This window comes from Triturus cristatus, chromosome 8, assembly GCF_964204655.1.
Source record: "Triturus cristatus chromosome 8, aTriCri1.1, whole genome shotgun sequence".
Lineage (NCBI taxonomy): Eukaryota > Metazoa > Chordata > Amphibia > Caudata > Salamandridae > Triturus > Triturus cristatus.
In genome coordinates this window covers 1,655,645,212-1,655,663,647 of record NC_140591.1, presented here as the reverse complement: position 1 = coordinate 1,655,663,647, position 18,436 = coordinate 1,655,645,212, and the positions used below count along the sequence as shown (strand labels likewise).

The 18,436-nt window shown below is 45.6% G+C and overlaps 1 protein-coding gene across 1 annotated transcript in view; it reads right to left on the bottom strand.

Moving 5' to 3' along the window:
* Nucleotides 1-18,436, bottom strand: part of LOC146808497 (transient receptor potential cation channel subfamily M member 2-like) — a 1,333,691-nt gene that overhangs the window by 384,842 nt on the left and 930,413 nt on the right. Inside the window, exon 17 of the mRNA XM_085623962.1 lies at nucleotides 2,006-2,219. Within this exon, the coding sequence (XP_085480088.1) occupies nucleotides 2,006-2,219 (214 nt within the window). The remainder of the gene's footprint in view (nucleotides 1-2,005; nucleotides 2,220-18,436) is intronic.

The following is an 18,436-nucleotide window of genomic DNA, read 5'->3' as shown; positions in this document are numbered from 1 at the left end:
CCTAGTGGTCTCTTGCAGAAGAGCGTCGTTGCGCTTCCCTGAGGATCGTGTGGGATTCTACTCCTCTGGTGGAAGGGACTAGGGGTGACCCCCTTTGTTCCCATTGCAGAGGGGCACTTGGCAAGCACCATTTGTTGTGCTTTACTTTAACTCCCTGTTGGAGAGACCCGCTTTTCCCTGGGGTTTCATGCAGGGAGACAATACCCCTTATATTTCAACAGAACAGGAGGTTTTCCGGAAAGAAGAAAAGATTACCGACTATACTTGTTTGATGGTAAACTTGCTAACCTGCTGGTATTTCTATGCTGGATAATAACATTTGCTGAACCTTGTGTCTGCACCCAGAGGAACTCTCCTCTAAATATTAACTTTCTACCCACAAGGTTGTGGAGGTTCTATAAACGAGCCATTGCTGTAGTTGGATTTGGCAAAGTACAAGAAGTGATTGTGCTTTTGCAGTTCCGGCGTAATTTACGTTTGGTTGTCTTTATATCTATTATTTCCTAGGAGAGAGAGAAGTCAGAGGGTGTGCAGGAAGCAGTTGCTTAATCCAAAAGTATCCACTTGTACCTTGGGGTAGGTGTTGGGAGGGGAAAACTCTACTCTTTTGTGTAGGTGGGGGAACCGTTACGTTGGTACATGAACTGGTTACATTGTATGTTCTCTTTTCAAATTAGTTCCATGCTGGAGTTTCGCAACCACCCTCTTCTCTCTTCTGGTATTGTTCTCACTGTTTATTTTACAGGTAGAGTGTTATCACTAGTGCAATTGTTTATAGGGTCTATATCCTTTGTTTGAGCTATATGAAATCTCAAGTTGGTCCTGACAGTGTATTTATTGTATCCTCTTTAGGTCTCCCTCCTCGCTGTTCCTACCCTTTCCTTCCCCTGCTTGACTATCTCACTAGTCCGTGTTTGTTATATTCCGGACTTGGAGCAGTCGAGAGGTGGACTCCTTTGAGCATCAGTACAACCCTGAGGAATCAGGAAGGTGGAACCTGACACTACCAACATGTAGTGGCATTTACTAGGGGCCTATAGGTAGTCAGAAAGGAGAGCGGTTGACATACAGAAACAGACAGAGGTGAGGCAAAGAGAAAGTTCACTTTTCTAGTGAAGCCCTGGGTAATTGCTTTAAAACATCTCTGATTGAGGCAAGTAATACACATGAATTATTTACTCGTACAGAGCAACAGTGACATTGAGACAAGGAAGACATATACATTGCATACTCGAACAGTGAGGCAGTGATACAGGGATAGGACCACACGCCTTCCATACTGGCACAGGGAGACAAACAAAGAGGAAATATATGATCCACTCATTGAGTCAGGGAAACCACATGCCTCACACACTGGGAAAGGCAGACACTGGCTCTGGGATGCAAATGCGCATGACAGGTAAAGCGTGAAACAGACATGCAGTACAGGACTCTCAATCTGGGACAAGCAGACACTGGTATTGAGATGTAATGCACATGACACACCTGGTCACGATGCACTGAGCCGGAGGCGTACATTATAGTTTTTACACACTGGGACAGGGGATACTGGGGTTGAGATGGGAATGCACACACCACGCAGTTGGACAGGGAGCAGTCAGGCTGAGACATGCAGTACAGGACTCGCACATTGGCACAGGGCAGCTTTGTTATGGTATGCATATGACACACACATGGGCAGAGTGCACTGAGAAGGAGGCAAGCAGTACACTACTCAAACATTGGGCCAGGCAGAGACTGGCATTGAGATGGGAATGCATGTGATATACACTTGGGCAGGTAAATACTGACACTGAAACATGCTGCGCTCAATTTCCACACTGTACAGGGAGACACTGACATGCACACCACAATTGAAGCACAATGTCCTCTGGCAAACCACATAAGTTTGTTCAGTGGTCGCAATACTTGACACATTGATGGAGAGCCAGCAGACAACTGCATACAGGAACAGTGCAATATATCACAACATGTGTTGTGTTAGTATGTTTCGGGGCTTCCTCACCTGCCGCACTTCTTCACAAAATAAGCTGAAGATCCAGATATAGAGCAGGTACTCTCTCCAGGAAGGGGTAGTCTGGAAATCTATTATCAGAACATAGGCGAAGAGCCAGAGGAAGCCGATGTATGAGATCACATTGCAATAGAAGATCACCACTGGGGCAGTGTAGAAATCAGTCAGCCGCTGCCTAAAGGTCCAAGTCTGCTCCTTCTTCCCTCTGTTGGATAGAAGAGTTACAAAGGAGTGTCAGTGAATTTACAATATTAGTTCATTCCAGACTTTATTCTGAGAAGGTTCTCAATAGCTAATTTCCATCTCTTACAACCCACAATTCCATCCCAAATAGCTTGAAGCCGAGGCTTTCAATTATATCTCCCTAGATGAGTCACAATGTAAATGGGCCGCACTGTGGCACATTGTTTGAGCCGCCGCTGAGTCACAAAAGTGACGCAGCGGCAGCGCAAAAGTGTCACAAGGGGCTTGTAAATCTGCCCCTTTGGGTCTGACCATACAAATGACACACTTCTTTACATAGACCAGAACTTATTTTCCATCATCAGACTTTTACCCTGAAGAAGAGAGAGAATGACAGCAAAGCAGGAAAGGAGGAGTAGGAGAAGGTTGGAAAACACTGATGATGGTAGAAATTACGGATGAAAATGAATGTGCAAGAGAGCGATAAAGAACCAGGAAGTCTCTAGAGGTGGATGAAATAGGAATGAAGTGGAATGAAGGCTAGAAATCAGTGCTTAGTTTAAGCTTGTGGTTTCTGGTTCGAGGCACAAGCACTGCATCGTCAGCAAAGGCACTAGTGACGGTCCACCCAATGGTGGGGCTGCCTGTTTTATTTTTGAAAGGAACACTTTTATTAGGTCAATTTGCATTGGAAATTAATATTACCAGCCTCTCCCGCCATTATTATATCTTTGTGTGGTCTGAAATAGTCTGAATTGTCACACTTGTAGGAGTGTGATGATTAGGTTTTATGTTGGTAATGTCTTTGGCAGTGCTGGCAGGGGCAATGAATTGTGCAGGCTGCCGTGGAAATTCCGAGAAGGGCCCTGGCACTTAATGTTTTACAAACTAAGCACTGCTAGACATACTTGGTATGTGGCAATCCCGGTATTCAGTAGCATGTGTGGTGGGCTCTTGAGGAACATTTTGGGCACAATTTAGCACTGCATGAACCTACGGTAGAAACAAGGGGTAGTCAGGTATGTAAAGAGACAGAATAGTCAGGCGCTGCACCTGCTGTCATGGGAAGGGGGTGGTAAGGGCACAGATGGCGACAGACTGCTGCAGTGAGTGCACTGACTTGGGACAGGGATGAAGAAGACATGCACTTCTGCAGCAGTGAGCACAAGGGCACAGTGACTGCAGTGAGGTGCACAGACATCTCGTGCTGAAGCAGTGAGTGCAAGAGAGCAATAAGTGTGCTAGGAGGGAGCAGACAGATACAGATGCTGCATCTACAGTAAGAAAACAGTGATGACATAAAAATGGAAGAAGCAGAGGGAAACTGCAGCGAATGCAAGGGGGCAGTGAGACTGCAAATAGATAATGGACAAGGACTTCTCCTACTACAGTGAGGGAAATATGGCAGTGAACATACAGAGAACAAATAGGCTCTGCCACTGCAGTGAATGCAGTGATGGCACAGGAAGCACACATGCCCTACTAATGCAGTGAGGATAAAAAAGGAAGGCAGTAAGCACAAAAGAATAGGGAAAGCATAAGGCAGGAGGGATCAGAGGGTCACTGTTGTAGCAGTGAGTGCAAGCAAGAGGTAAGGACAGAGGAGAAAGACAGTACTGCCTGCATGAAGTGAATGTGAACAGTGAGGGGGTGTTGCCTCGTAAGACGGCCGTGTAGACGCGCTACCACAGAGTTCCCATCCAGATATAAATATCCTACCATATCCTGGCAAAGCTTACAGGTAACGCCAAGGAACTGTTCAACGTCATACAGCAGTTCGCCAAACCCCCCAGCGAAGCCACGGACGTCCCACCTTCCCAGGAACTCTGCGACAAGCTCAGCTCCTACTTCCATCTGAAGATCAAGGTCCTCTACGATAACTTCAGTGAACAGACGCCGGACACCACACCCATCCACACCACCACCAATAAGCCTACCCTCATGACTTGGGACCCCGTCACTGTCGACCACATCACCGCGACCATGAAGAAAACACACTCAGGAGCCCCAACAGACCCCTGTCCACTGCACATATTCTACAGGGCCGCCATCGCACCCAAACTAGGACGGACTGTCAACGCCTCCTTCAGATCAGGCACCTGCCCAGACGACTGGAATCGGGCGGAGGTTAAACCACTCCTCTAGAACCCTACGGCCGACCATACAGAACTGAAAAACTACCGGCCCATCTCTCTCCTCCCCTTTGCGGCCAAAGTCACAGAGACTCTTAAACACCCTGCTGACCGCCTTCATCAAAGAGAACTCCATCCTAGATACCTCCCAGTCTGGATTCCGCAGCAACCACAGCACCGAGACTGCCCTCCTCACCTCCACTGATGACATCCGCATTCTACTCGTCCAGGGACACACCGCGGCCCTCATCCTTCTAGACCTCTCCGCAGCCTTCAACGCCGTCTCACATCGCACGCTCGCAGCCAGACTTCACGACGCAGGGATACAAGGAGCCACCCTTGACTGGATCCAATCCTTTCTCTCCGGCAGAACCCAGAGAATCAGACTCCTGCCCTTCCTCTCCCAACCCACTGATATCAACTGCGGAGTACCCCAAGGATCATCGCTCAGCCCCACGCTCTTCAACATCTACATGGCCCCCCTCGCCCCCATCGTCAGACAGCATGGGCTCAGCATTGTATCCTACGCCGACGACACCCAGCTCAATCTCTCACTCACGAAGAATCTCGAAGACACCAGACTCAGCTTCCAGGAAGGAATGAAGAACGTGGCAGCCTGGATGAAATACCGCTGCTTGAAGCTTAACTCAGAGAAGACTGAGGTCCTCATCCTTGGACCCTGCACCACCGCCTGGGACAAAACCTGGTGGCTCCCCACCCTCGGGAACCCACCCACCCCTACAGACCACGCACAAAACCTCGGCATCATCCTCGACTCCTCCCTCTCCATGAACCACCAGATCAACGCTGTCGCGTCCACTAGTTTCAACTGCCTGCGCAACCTCCGTAAGACCTTCAAATGGATCCCCCCCGACTGCAGGAGGACCGTCACCGCCGCTCTCATTACCAACAGACTGGACTACAGCAACGCCCTAAACGCCAGAATCAGCAGAACTCTTCTACACAAACTCCAAACCATCCAGAACGCCACAGCCCGACTCGTCCTTGGGACACTGTGTCACAAACACATGATCCAACACCTAAGAGACCTCCACTGGCTCCCCGTTAGGGCTGATCCCCCGGCTGGGGGCACCGCCCGAGCACTCATAGCACAAATGTCCAGGGCTACATGTATGGGTGCCGCTGCAGTCTGTCTTGTAAGTGGCACAGGAAACCACCATTACAACCCAGGCATTACAACGTAATGCCATTACAATAACACTAATACAACACAGGTGCCATTACAACGCATACCTTCACAACACATTTATGGTTAAGGTAAGTGTTCAGGTGAGTTTAAGTGTATTTTTTTAACGCATTTATTGTTTATTGTTGTTCTAATAATTGTTGCAATAATTTACAATGAGAACATAATTAGTAATTCAATTTTTTTTTAAAATGTATTTAAAAAAGGATTTTGAACACAACCTTTAAACCACGGGGTGTGAGGGAATTAGGGGTTATCAGTGGGGAAGTGTATTAATGCTCAGGTATTCATTTTAATACCCGATTATAGATTTATTTAGAGAAACTAATAAGTATATATTTGTAATTTAAAAAAAAATTATAATAAGAAAGGGTTTGTAACATAACCCTTAAGGCATGGGATGTGAGTGATTTAGGTGTTATGGGGAGGTGTATTAATTCTCAGGAATTCATTTTAATACCGGACTATTAATTTATTTAGAGAAACTATTACGTTTACTTTAGTATTTAGAAAGCAAATTATAACAGGAATGGGTTTGTAACATATCCCTTTAGGTCCTGAGTTTGAATTCTAACCCTGGGCGGTGAACTACGCTACGCTCGCGGAGTCTACGTAGTTTCGGCAACTTCGCGATTCGCGTAGAACGCGAAGTTACCGAATACTACGCAATCTGCAAGTAGCGTAGCTGACTTTATTGTTCACGTGCTCAATATGCGTTCTTGCGCGTGCAGTAACGACTTACCGGTGATTCTGCATTCGCCGAAGAGCTTTCCTATCCGTTCGCGTGCGCCACGAGACTTGGAATCCGATCCCGCGAGAGTGTGTGAATGCGGACACGTCATTCGGACACGCGATCTGACTTCCGGTGGTAGTGTTGGTAAGATGGCGATCCCGAACACGCAGAAACTGCAACCTAGTGGAGAATATCTCTCGAGCATCATAAAACCTCCTCGAAAATGATAATTTTGCTCAAAAAACTCTTCAGATTGTGATTTGGCTGTAGTTTTTTTGTGCAAGGAGTCCTTTTTCTTTTTTCACATTTTTTTTCAAGGGGAAGGAAGTGCCCCTAAGTCTCCAACTTCCTGTTCCTGTCCTGCAGACTCCTCCCAGTGCTTTGTCCATGTGCTGTTCACTTTCATTTGGATTTGGAGGTGTAAGGATCACTTTTTGTGTCTGTCTTCCTCATCATATTATTGGATTGGATTTGAGGACTTTTGGATTTGAGATTTACAAGTAAGTTGGAGAATTGGAATTGGTGTACTTGTTTTTACCTACTTTTTTGGGGGATTTTCATCATTTTTAAAAGGGGCCTAGTAAGTTGTTTTTCTTTGATTGTAATTTCAGCCAGTATGCCCAGAGGTACTCATGGGTGCATGTTTCTGTGATGTCTGTTGAATTTTAAACATCATTTAGAGCATGGATTGCATTGTGTTGAATTGCTAAATGTGGTTTGGGGTGTATTTCCCTTTTTGGGTGTGTGTTATTAAATAAATACCTTTGTTGGATGTGTGTGTGTGCTTGTTGTTGTATAACTTTCCAACCTTTCTTAGCCCTGTGGATTTTTGTTTTTGCAATTTTGTATTAAAGCTGTGTTGTTTAGCATAACAGGCCTCCTTTGTCTGGCCATATATATAGGCCTGCTTGAGTTCATTGTTTTTCCATGGCCTGTTGTGACTGTGACTGACCATGTGGCTGGGGGCCATTTTTTGGTGGTCGTTTAGTAGTGTGCTGCTTTTTCCATAAAGGCCTGCATGTCTTTTCTTTGTTCCCCTTGGCTTATGCTTCTTGTTGTTGTGGGTGGCAGCCATTTTGTGAAGGCAGGCAGTGTGCTACTGCTTTTGCCATAGGCTTGCATTGTCTGTTTTTGTTTCTTGGTATTGTGGGTGGCCTGGCCATGTGGTGGCAGCCATTTTGTGGGACCAGCCATTGTGCTTTTGCCATGGGCCTCCAAACTTGTGGCCTAGTCCGCCAGTAGGCCCAGACTCCCAGAAGTACTCATCAGGGGTGCATGAAGCAACTGTTTCTATGTTGTCTGTTGAATTTAAACATCATTTAGGACATGGATGGCTTTTGGGGTGGTATTTCTTTTTTTGGGTGTGTGTTAAATAAATAGGCCTTTTCAGGCAGTAGGTAATCCTGGGCTTTCAGCTCACAGACTTCTGGCAACTCTGCACTGCGCGACAACGCGAACTTACACTTTTTACCTTCTTCGCGTGCTCAATATGCGTTGCCGCGCGCGCGGTAACGACATTTTGTGAAGATCGCGATGCTGAACACGCAGAATTTGCCATCTGGCGAAGAATTTCTCTTGAGCAGCAGAAAACCTTCTCGAAAATGATGATTTTGGTAATTTTGGTAAAAAAACTCCTCAGGTTGTCATTTGGCTGTAGTTTTTGGAGCAAGGAGTCCTTTTTCTTTTTTTACAATTTTTTTAAAGAGGAAGGAAGTTCCCCAGAGTCTCCAACTTCCAGTTCCTGTCCTTTGTCTTCCCTTTCTTGTTATTGTGGATGGCCTGGCCATGTGGGTGGCGGCCATTTTGTTAAGTCAGGCATTGTGCTTTGCCATAGGCCTGCATTGTCTGTCTTCTCTTTCTTTTCTTGTTGTTGTGGGTGGCTTGGCCATGTGGTGGCGGCCATTTTGTGGGACCAGCCACTGGGCTTTTGCCATAGGCCCTCCAAACTTGTGGCCTAGTCTGCCAGTAGGCCCAGACTCCCAGAGGTACTCATCAGGGGTGCATGAAGCAACTGTTTCTATGTTGTCTGTTGAATTTAAACATCTTTTAGGGCATGGATGGCATTGGATTGAATTGCAAAATGTTTTTTTGGGGATGTAGTTAACTTTTTGGGTGTGTGTTAAATAAATGCCTTTGTTGCATGTGTATGTGTTGTTGTGTAACTTTCCAACCTTTTTAGCCATGCAGATTTTCTTTTTTGCATTAAAGCTGTGTTGTTTAACAGGCATCCTTTGTCTGGCCATATAGTGATATAGGCCTGCTTGAGTTCATTGTTTTCCGGGCCTTGTGCCTGTGATGAGTGACCATGTGGCTGGGGGCCATTTTGTGGTGGTAGTTAGTAGTGTGCTGTTTTTGCCACATAGGCATGCATGTCTTTCCATTGTTCCTCTTGGCTTACTGCTTCCATCCCCATTGCCAGCTGCAGGTCTCTGATGCTGCATCCATCCCACATGATGCACAAATTAAGGCCAAACAGGTTCCACTACATTTGTATTTTTGTTTTTGTTCTTTGCTATTCTTACTCTTCCTGAGTGTACACAGTACACTAGTAGTAATTAAAATTAAAGTACAACAAATTCCACATTTGACTGATGTTCTTCTGGCTTTTTTGCTTTTAGGTGCACAAAAGACTGAGGAGGAGGTGTCTGTCATCATCGCCCGTTGTACTGCCAGACAGACATCCTGCTGTTGTACGCGACGTGACGTGTGGTGTGACCTGACCAGACATCTCTGCAACTTGTGTAACTGAGTACTGCTGACATCTGAAGATGGGCCCAAAGAAAGCAGGTACCAGGTCCTCCAAGACCAAGAAAGTTGCTGAGAAGAAGGAACAGAAGAAGGAAGTGACACTTAAGTCTCGTGTTCCCCCACCACCTTTTTTGGGAAACCAAAAATTACGCCTGCAGCAGCGGTGTCCGGGGGGCAAGCTGGGGGCAGCACCTCCGCATCAGTGAGCCCAACCCACCAACCCAGGCTCAAGCATATGAGTGTGGAAGAGGTAGCCAGCCTAATGGTGGAAAGCAGTGATGCTGAGCCTGAGATAAACGTATCGCTATCTCAAAGAGGTATCCAAACAACGCAGGAGGAAACACAGCAGATAAGTGGTCAACAACAGCCGCAACCACTGCCAGCAATAGTGGTTGTTGTTCCTCCTGAAGTAGGGGCAGTTCAGGAAATTGAACTTCATACAGAGGAAGAAGAAGAAGGAGAGGAAGCCACTCATTCAGAAGATCCATTGTCTTCCAAATCTCCAACAAGTAAAAGGAGGGTTAGTCCATCAGGTTTTTCGCCAAGCCCCCCTTCTGATGATCTAGATGCCACTTAGAAGCCACAAACTGAGTCTGAGAGGGAGACACATCCCAAGACCAGGCTAGGCAATAGGAAGGTTCCAGAAAGCCTTACACTTATGGAGGTCGATGTAGAACAGCAGCATGATGAGCTAGTCATCATGAACATCACTCCCGGCCCGAGGAGATGGAGACCAACATTCTTACCCTATCCAAAATCGCTGCGAGGGATGTAGCAAGCATACCTCCAACACAGGTAACACCAACACGACCTACAGCTTCCATATTTGTATTAGCAAAGGCCCAGCAGCGACCTACTTCCAGCACAACCACCACCTCAGTAGAAGTAGGTAGTGGTACAGCACAGAGTCAAACTCAACACACACCCTCCAATTCATTCGGCATTGGAAGTGGCACCTCCAGCAGGAGGCAACAGTTAAGCTCCCCAGTTTGGGATTTCTTTACGGTTAGCAAAAAGGAGGAGAACATTGCTATATGCTCCATTTGTAATACCTCTGTTAGTCGGGGTAAGCTTGGTACAAACTATGGTACCGGAGGCCAAATAACCCATATGAAAAAAACACCATATGATCGACTGGGAGGACCAGCTTCGCGGCATAAGAACTGCAACCATTCGTGTTGCTGGGGATAAACAAGTGGAAGATCCAATCACGGTGGAAGAGGAAGGACAGGGGCACATTCTCTCTGGTAGTGGTACATAAAGTATCCCTGTCCCCAGCAGTGCTGTGTTATAATCGCCCACATCTTCTTCAGCAACATCTCAGTGGCACAAAAGTAAGAGTCAGCCTGGGACAGCAAGGAGTACCTCAATGAAAACAAGTGCGTCGTTGAGCCTAAGGAAAACCATGCAGCCTACCATTATCGATATGTTTAGGAAGGAGGGGCAGTACGAACACAATCACCAAATAGCACGCTTGTACAATGCGAAGCTGGCTAAAATGTTAGCACTGGACCTTTTTCTTTTGTTGAAGGGGTGGGTTTTCTGGAATTTGTGACAGCCATCTGCCCAAAATGGCAGGTTCCCAGCCGCTACTTTTTTGCCTGAGTTGCTGTTCCAGCACTACACCACGACGTGCTGAAATTGCTTGGAAAGCCTTGAAGCAGAGTGCTGTTCAGAGTATTCACCTGACAACAGACATGTGGACCAGTTGCCAAGCCACGGATTACATGTGCATCACTGCATACTGGATCTCTTTTGTGGGGGTTAGAGAACAGATATCTGCTGGTGTTGACGCTGCTGAGATTTTTCATGCCACTCGCAAACATGCAACTGTAGCCATGTTTGCCATGGAGAAATCTCATACTGATGCAAACATTTTGGAGGAGTTTAACAGCAAGGTCTTTGAGTGGCTGGGCCCAAGAGGGATTAACAATGGTTTTGTTGCCACAGACAATGGCAGTAATGTAGTTAAGGCCATGAAAGATGGTGGCTATTTCAGGATCCCGTGTTTGGCACACTGCATTAACATTGTTGTTCAAGACTTTCTGAAAAATGAATACAAAGTCAGCAACTTACTGGCCACCTGCAGAAGAATATGCACACATTTCAGCCATTCTTTTAAAGCCCGGAAGCAACTGAGGGTCATTCAACGTAAGCATAAAATGCCAGTCAAAGCTCTCATCCAGGAAGTGCCAACACATTGGAACTCAACTTATTACATGCTTGATCGTCTGTTTGAGCAGTACATACCACTCAATGCTTATGTCATGAAAAGATTAGGGGATCCTACTATGAGAGGCATGACCATTGAGATGGGCCAATGGGACCTCGTTAAATGCCTGACAGAGATGCTACTTCCTTTTGAGGTCTTCACACGTGAAGTCAGCCGGGAGGACTGTACTATGGGCCAAGCTATCCCATTGTTGCACTTGCTAGAACAACAGCTGAAGGAGGTGTCTGAAACATACGCAGGTGTGGATGACAAACAAGATGCATAATATTTGGCGGAATCCTTAGCCGTTCGCTTATCTGACAATACAAGGATTCAAAATAACATTGTGTCACATTCACATTACATTACTGCCACAATTTTGGATCCACGGTACAAAGTATTTCTGAACAGTAAGGCAGTAATTCCTTTTTCAGAAGTGGATGTTGCCAAGTACAAAACTTTGACAGCTGAGCAAGCCATTGACTTTGAAAACGAACGGCTGGTAATTAGAGGCCCCCCACCCCAGGCAAGAACAAGTACTAGAGAGCAGATTCCAGAGTCAAGTTCTACTTCTGAGCCTGAGGGCAGTGCGTTTGCCTCCCAGCAGTCACCGACACCAACACTACCAATAACATCAACAACAGCAAGAACAGGATCATCCACAGTACAATCGGCAGCTGATTGGTTTCTACGGCAGGGGTATGGTAAGTTCAGTGCTGAATCTGCAAAGGCAAAAGAGGCTGAGCACATCGGAGCACCCCGGAGCATTGAGCAGACGGTCCAGGCCTATCTGGATGACCCAACAGAGGTGTTCATGGATCGAACCCCATTGGTGTATTGGTATGGGAAAAGAAGCCAATGGCCAGTGCTCAGCAGGCTGGCGATAAAGTATCTGGCTTCCCCTGTCGCAAATGTCTCTTCTGAGCGTGTTTTTAGTGCTGCTGGTGCCATTGTAGCTCTGAAAAGGACCAGTCTCTCACCCAAAAGCATGGAGAGGTTAACCATGATCAAAATGAATCAGCACTTTATACCACCGGACTACAAAATACGTGAATCACAGCAGGAAGAGGAGAGTGACTTCAATGACATAAGTCGTGTCCGAACCACCAGAGTTTGAGGACGAGTTCCTCTTCCCTGACAACTAGCCTTTCAAATTGTTACTTTCTTCCTTCCTTTATTTGTGTGTGTATCTGTCTTTATAGTTCAAATCAAATCACAATAAATCCATTACCACCGTCTTCTCTTTTAATTTCCCTATTGGAGTTGCACGTCTGTGCATTTAACTGTCCACTCCACTCCTCAGAGTCCTGCTCCATCTTCCTGAATTGCCCTAAATACATTTCCATCAAGCCAGACATTGGATGGAGAATAGTGCAATAAATATTGCCTCTAACAGTCCCTCCATAAGAAGTGAAACGTGACTATAGCTATCCTCTGTTTTATTTCCAAGCCAAAACTCATCACTGTCCGAAGGCTACCGCCTCTGCCTGCAGGCATCCACAACTCTTCACTGTCTGAACTTGGGCAGGTATCTAAAAGAAAACTCATCACTGTCACAACTAGGCATCTGATCTGACAGCCAAAGAGAAGAGCAAGACAGGTAATGATTAATGAATGCAGGCATGTATTCCATTGGATGCTTGCTGACTCTGAGCGAATGTGCATGAAGTCGAACTCTACTAGTTAATCTACATGGTAAAAGTGACTCAAGTGACAGTCAATGTTTCCCTTCTTGTTGTTTAATAACCAAATTGTATTCTTACTACTGCAGGCCAATATCCGTTGCAGTTTTTAATATGGAATATGGACTTAGTCGGAGTTGTACTCAGTACACTACAGACTGAGTTGGAGTTGGCCAACACGTACAACACCATGATGATGACCATACTATCTTTGCAGTCAGTCAGTTGGATCAGAGATGATTGATGGAATAACTCTGGGCATCTCAAATCAAGTGGCATAAAAGGTAAAATAAGGCAACAACCACAGCAGACCTGTGTAGTGGTGGAGTTGAGTAGTCACAAATGTACCAGTGGAGGTATGACTGACAGCCGTGTGTTGATTTAGTTACTTACTTTGGAAAATGCCATGTTGCTGTACATGTGTCCTCCTGTAACTGTTTCTGGTTAATGGCGTTGTTAACAGACTTGTTGTTTAATAACAAAATTGTACTTCTACTGCAAGGCTATCCATTGGATATTTTGAATATGGACTCTGGACTCACTCGGTACACTACAGACTGAGTTGGACATCATGATCATGATGACCACATAAACTCTTCGCAGTCAGTCATTACTTAGGATCGGAGATGATTGATGGAATAACTTGGTTTCATGAAGAGCCACAAAAGGTAAACACAAGTCAACAAGAACCACAGCAGACCTACATGTCCGTGTAGTGGTGGAATCGAGTGCAGTGGTATGACTGACAGCGGTGCATTGATTTATTCAATTAATTTTGAAAATGCTAGGTTGCTGTATATGTGCTTTGTCTGGCTCTGTCAAAATTTCAGCTAAATGGAGGTTTGGTCACGGCCTGGTGCCATGGGCATGCTCTGTTCTGTTGCTGGTGTAGCTTAAAAATGCTGTAAACAGAGTAGAGAGACATGATACCGCCTCGGTCTGAAAGTGTTCTCTTCTTTGTCTTGTTGCACTCCACCATAATTGATGCATTTTTTTTATTCATTGATTTTTCATTTACACTTACAGGCCGGCTTTTACCCTGTGCTATACTTGAAAAAACAATGCACACTTACCTTCCCAATGAATCTACATGTGCCAGGCAGGCAGGGGCATTACCCAAAATTGATGGACGGAGCATCCATGGAAGGGACTGAGGACCAAGAGGATTGCCGAGATGCAACTCCCCATTTGACCAGGATAACACAGTAACAGTATCAACTTTCTTCATCTTTTTGACAATTTGATTCATTTTTTGTCTTCAATCATTATTACCGTGTGTTGTTGTTATTATTAATTATGTTTGCTCTCTGCTTATAATTCATCTCTACAGCTATTTTTAAATTTTCTTTGCTATCTTTAAAAGTAAGCCCAGTACAACAGAACAGAACACAAACTGTATGTAATCTGTGTCTCTATGAGGGCAGACAGGCAAGGCAAAGTGCATAATATTAATATACTGATGCCCTGCACTGTCTAATTGTCTAGTAGTAGTTAGTAAGTTTTACTTATCAACCATCAAGTTATCATCATCATGCATGCATTTCCTTTTTCACCCTTAAAACATTTATGGCTATGGTAGTCTACAAAGATTGTGTTTTCTTTTGTTGTTTGTCCATGTGTACTGTTTTTCTTTGTCAAACCTTTCCCCACACCCCCCTTCCCAACCATTCATCAAACCCTAACCCTCTTCACCTGGGCTGTGTGATTTATTGAGGTGTGACTACATTAAATGTACACCAATAATTGATCACACGCTTGCTGGGGCAGACGAGGCGAAAGCAACACTAATTCAATTTCAAGGCAGGGGGAGGATCTTATTCTGCTTGCCCACCCATGATAATAAGTACATTTTGCGAGTTAACTTTTTTAACAGAGGAACCTAATCCATCATCATTAATTGCCGGCATCAATTGTCATCCTTCCTATTACACACAGCACTAAAGGTTACGCTTGTGTCTAGTGTAGGTCTAGTTGAGTGACTCGAAAACAACTACAGTTTGTAACTTGTTGTACTAGGCTATCCTCTCCACCATTATGTTTTATTTACTTCGCTCTACTACTCCTCCCAGAGTCCCTCTCAGGCGACTGACTGTCTCATTTTATTTTTTTGTAAATGCTACTGCCAGTGTCTACTACTACTACCACCACAACCATGGCATCTGATTCTGCATTCTCTTTGGAAACCCAACCTGTATCGTCATGCTGCCAATCACAGGTAAGAAAAGATGTTTGGGGGAGGTATAATGATGGACTAGGAGGAGAGACTGACCGTACTAGTAGAACAAGTCACTCAGTGAGGGGTACCGCATCTATCTGTTTGTGTCTTACAAAGTCAGCCAATTATTTAAATCAAACACTGGCGGTGGCCCTGCAGCAGCAAGGAAACAGTGTGACATAAAACAGTAACCCCACCCACAAAACATTAACCACATCGTATGTAAAGTATAAATATATATAATTTAATCCCCTAACAAAAATAAACTATGTAAAAAATCCCACAACAACACCTGGCCCACCCCTCTCCCTAGCCCCAACCAATGTCCAAAACGAAAAAGTCCAAAAAATCAAATGTGCAATTGTCCAAAACCCTAACGCCCGATTCCCACCCACCAAAAGAACCTATAAAAAAGGGGCAATTGAACAGGGTATATAGTGGCGGGTTCTTCGGATGTCTCTCTCCAGGACCTTGAGCCTCTTCTCAACTTCCTCTAGCTCCTCCTCCAGACGCGCATTCTGGAGGAGCATGCGGCGCGCATATACCCTGCAGTTACATCCACGGGGGGGGGGGCAGCAGTAGTGCTGGATGTTGTTGGTGGGCGGAGATGGGATGCAGCCTGACCGCGGCGCCGAACAACTGGAGGGGCCTGGCTGGGGCCCAGGGCATTGGAGGAGGCTGCAGCTGCTGCCGCCTCCTCCTCCGCCAGAGCCACCAGCCGTCGGTACTCAGTGCAGATGACCTCCAGCTTTCGGCGCCGGGTCATGACTGACAACTCCTTCCTCGTTGGTTTTGGAGGAGCTATATCAAGAAAGAAAAAAATAATATTTTACTAATACTCTTAGCAACACAGTAACACAAAATGAATTCAACACATAGTGGCATATTAGCTGTAGCACTAGCAAGCACAGTACATAACATTTGTGGTATGTATCTGTCCTCCCACTTCCTCAGCCTCTAACATCTGTGGGAGATCCAGGCGTTATACTAGCACTATGGCACAGTACACTAGTCTTCTTTTTCTCTTTAGTTTAGCGAAATGACATAACATTGTTGTAGCCTGCATGCCAGCTCAGTCAGCTTGTGCTCAAGACAAACATACTCGAGTCTGACTGATGACGCAGACTCACGTTAGTTCTATTTACTACTATCTGCAGGTGGGGAAGCTCGTAATTTTCTATTACGGGTGGCACTGGACATAGTCTCTCTGTTACATCAAGGGCAATTGCTCATTTCACTTTCACCCTGACCTGACTACTCCAAAAAGGCAGATTATATATCTGATCCAATGATCATTGCTTATATATGGGACGACATGAGGTACTTTATTTTGATTGATAGTGTAACCAACAGATAGGCCACCCCCCATAGCAGGCTGGCTGACAGTAAAATTAACATAGGTATGGAGTGGTCCTCTGAGTCGGAGGAAGGCGCTGATAACTACATACATACACAATATATATATATATATATATATGATGTGCTTGCAAACTACTGTGAGTCAGGAGGGAGTATTTTGAAAATACAACTTATATTCCCCTCGACTTTGCTACTGTGGCGCGGTTTCTTTTACATTATCTTCAAAGACTCTGGTCTGCATCAAGTGACAGTCTCCACCTATGCTATCTATGATGAATACATCCAGGCATCCATCCATTCAAAGTAAACGTCTAACATTCTTCTTAATCTCTCAACAAACCTTAGTTTATTTTACCAACAACCACCCATGCGTCCTTCCTTGCTTTCCTTGGCTTTGAGTTTGACCCAAACACTGCTGTCGATTCTTGCTATCCTATCCACCCATATGGTGTGGACAGTGGGCACCCATGCAGGCATCTTTTCTTTGACCTTCCACCCATCCTTCGACAACCCATGCATGTGATTCCTATTAGCCACCAATGCATGCTTCCAATGTATCCTTCTCTGCCAGTCATATTACATCTCGCCCGTCCTTCCTCCTTCCACCCTTCTTCCCCTTTTTGTTCAACACATCCATCAAGGTCATCTGACCTGATCTGACTTTTAGTCTTCTCCATAAAACTCACAGCTGAGTTGGAGTCAGATAGAAGAGGCCATTGGTTACTCAACTCACGCTGCTAATGCTATTGCTGCTAATGCCATGGCTAATTAAAGGGTGTCTTCTTCAACCGTTGTCTAATGTTCACTGCAACTTCATACTTACTAAGTCTCAACAGTACAGTGAGTGCACAGTACACCCTTCCCGCTAGTGTAATGTCAATAACTAAGGAACATAACTTACCACCGCCCGCCGCTGCTGCTGGTTCACCCCCTATAGTAGCTCCTGCAGGTGCCGTTGCCGCATCTTCTGCTCCCTCCCGAATGGCCGCATCGCCGCTGGCCGCGGCACTGGTGGTGGTCGGTAGTATGTTATGTTATGTTATGTTAATTTAGATTTATTGAGCGCTTAATACCAAAGGTCTCTAAGCGCTGTCGAAGAGTAGCGTAGAATCTTAGCAGTGCACTGATCATTAAGCCCAAGCTTCTAAAAACAAGATGGTTTTTAATTGCTTCCGGAAAGGAAGAAGGCGGTTTTCCGCACGGAGTTGGCTAGGTAGCTTGTTCCAAAGAGTAGGGATGACGGAGGAGAAGGCCCTCCCTCCTTTGGAAACGTAATTGAAACTAGGACAGGAAAGCAGACTCCCTGTGGAGGACCTGAGTAAACGCCTTGGCACGTATTTTGTGAGTCGTTGTTTGATGTAAGTGGGGGCTTGGCCATAAATGGCTTTATCGGCGATGCACAGGCCCTTGAATTTAGCCCTTTGTTTCACAGGGAGCCAGTGAAGGCGTTGGAGAAGAGCCGAGGCTCGGGAGTGTCTTGGTAGTTTAAAAATGAGCCTGGCCGCATCGTTCATAACTATCTGGAGTCTTCTGACTAAGAAGTCAGGGAGTCCTATGTACAGGGAGTTGGCGTAGTCAAGACGAGCCAAGATGATGGCAGACACAATAGTTCTCATGGTAGAGAATGAGAGAATGGGGGATAGCCTCCTTAATAGTCGGAGAAGTCCCACACAGGTGCCAAAGACCGTGGAGACTTGGTTGGCCATGGTGAGTTTGTCATCTATTTTGATTCCCAGGCTTTTAACCACCGGGATCGGGACTGGAGCATCACCTAGCTCCTGGGGCCAGTACAGGGAGTTCCACGGATTGTGGTCATCTGACATGGCCAAAACTTCGGTTTTGTCAGGGTTGATTTTAAGTGAGTTGGCCGACATCCAGTCGACCGTAAAGCGTAGAATCTCTTTTGCCCTGGATTGTGCTTGAGGAGAATTCTCAATATGGAGAATGAGCT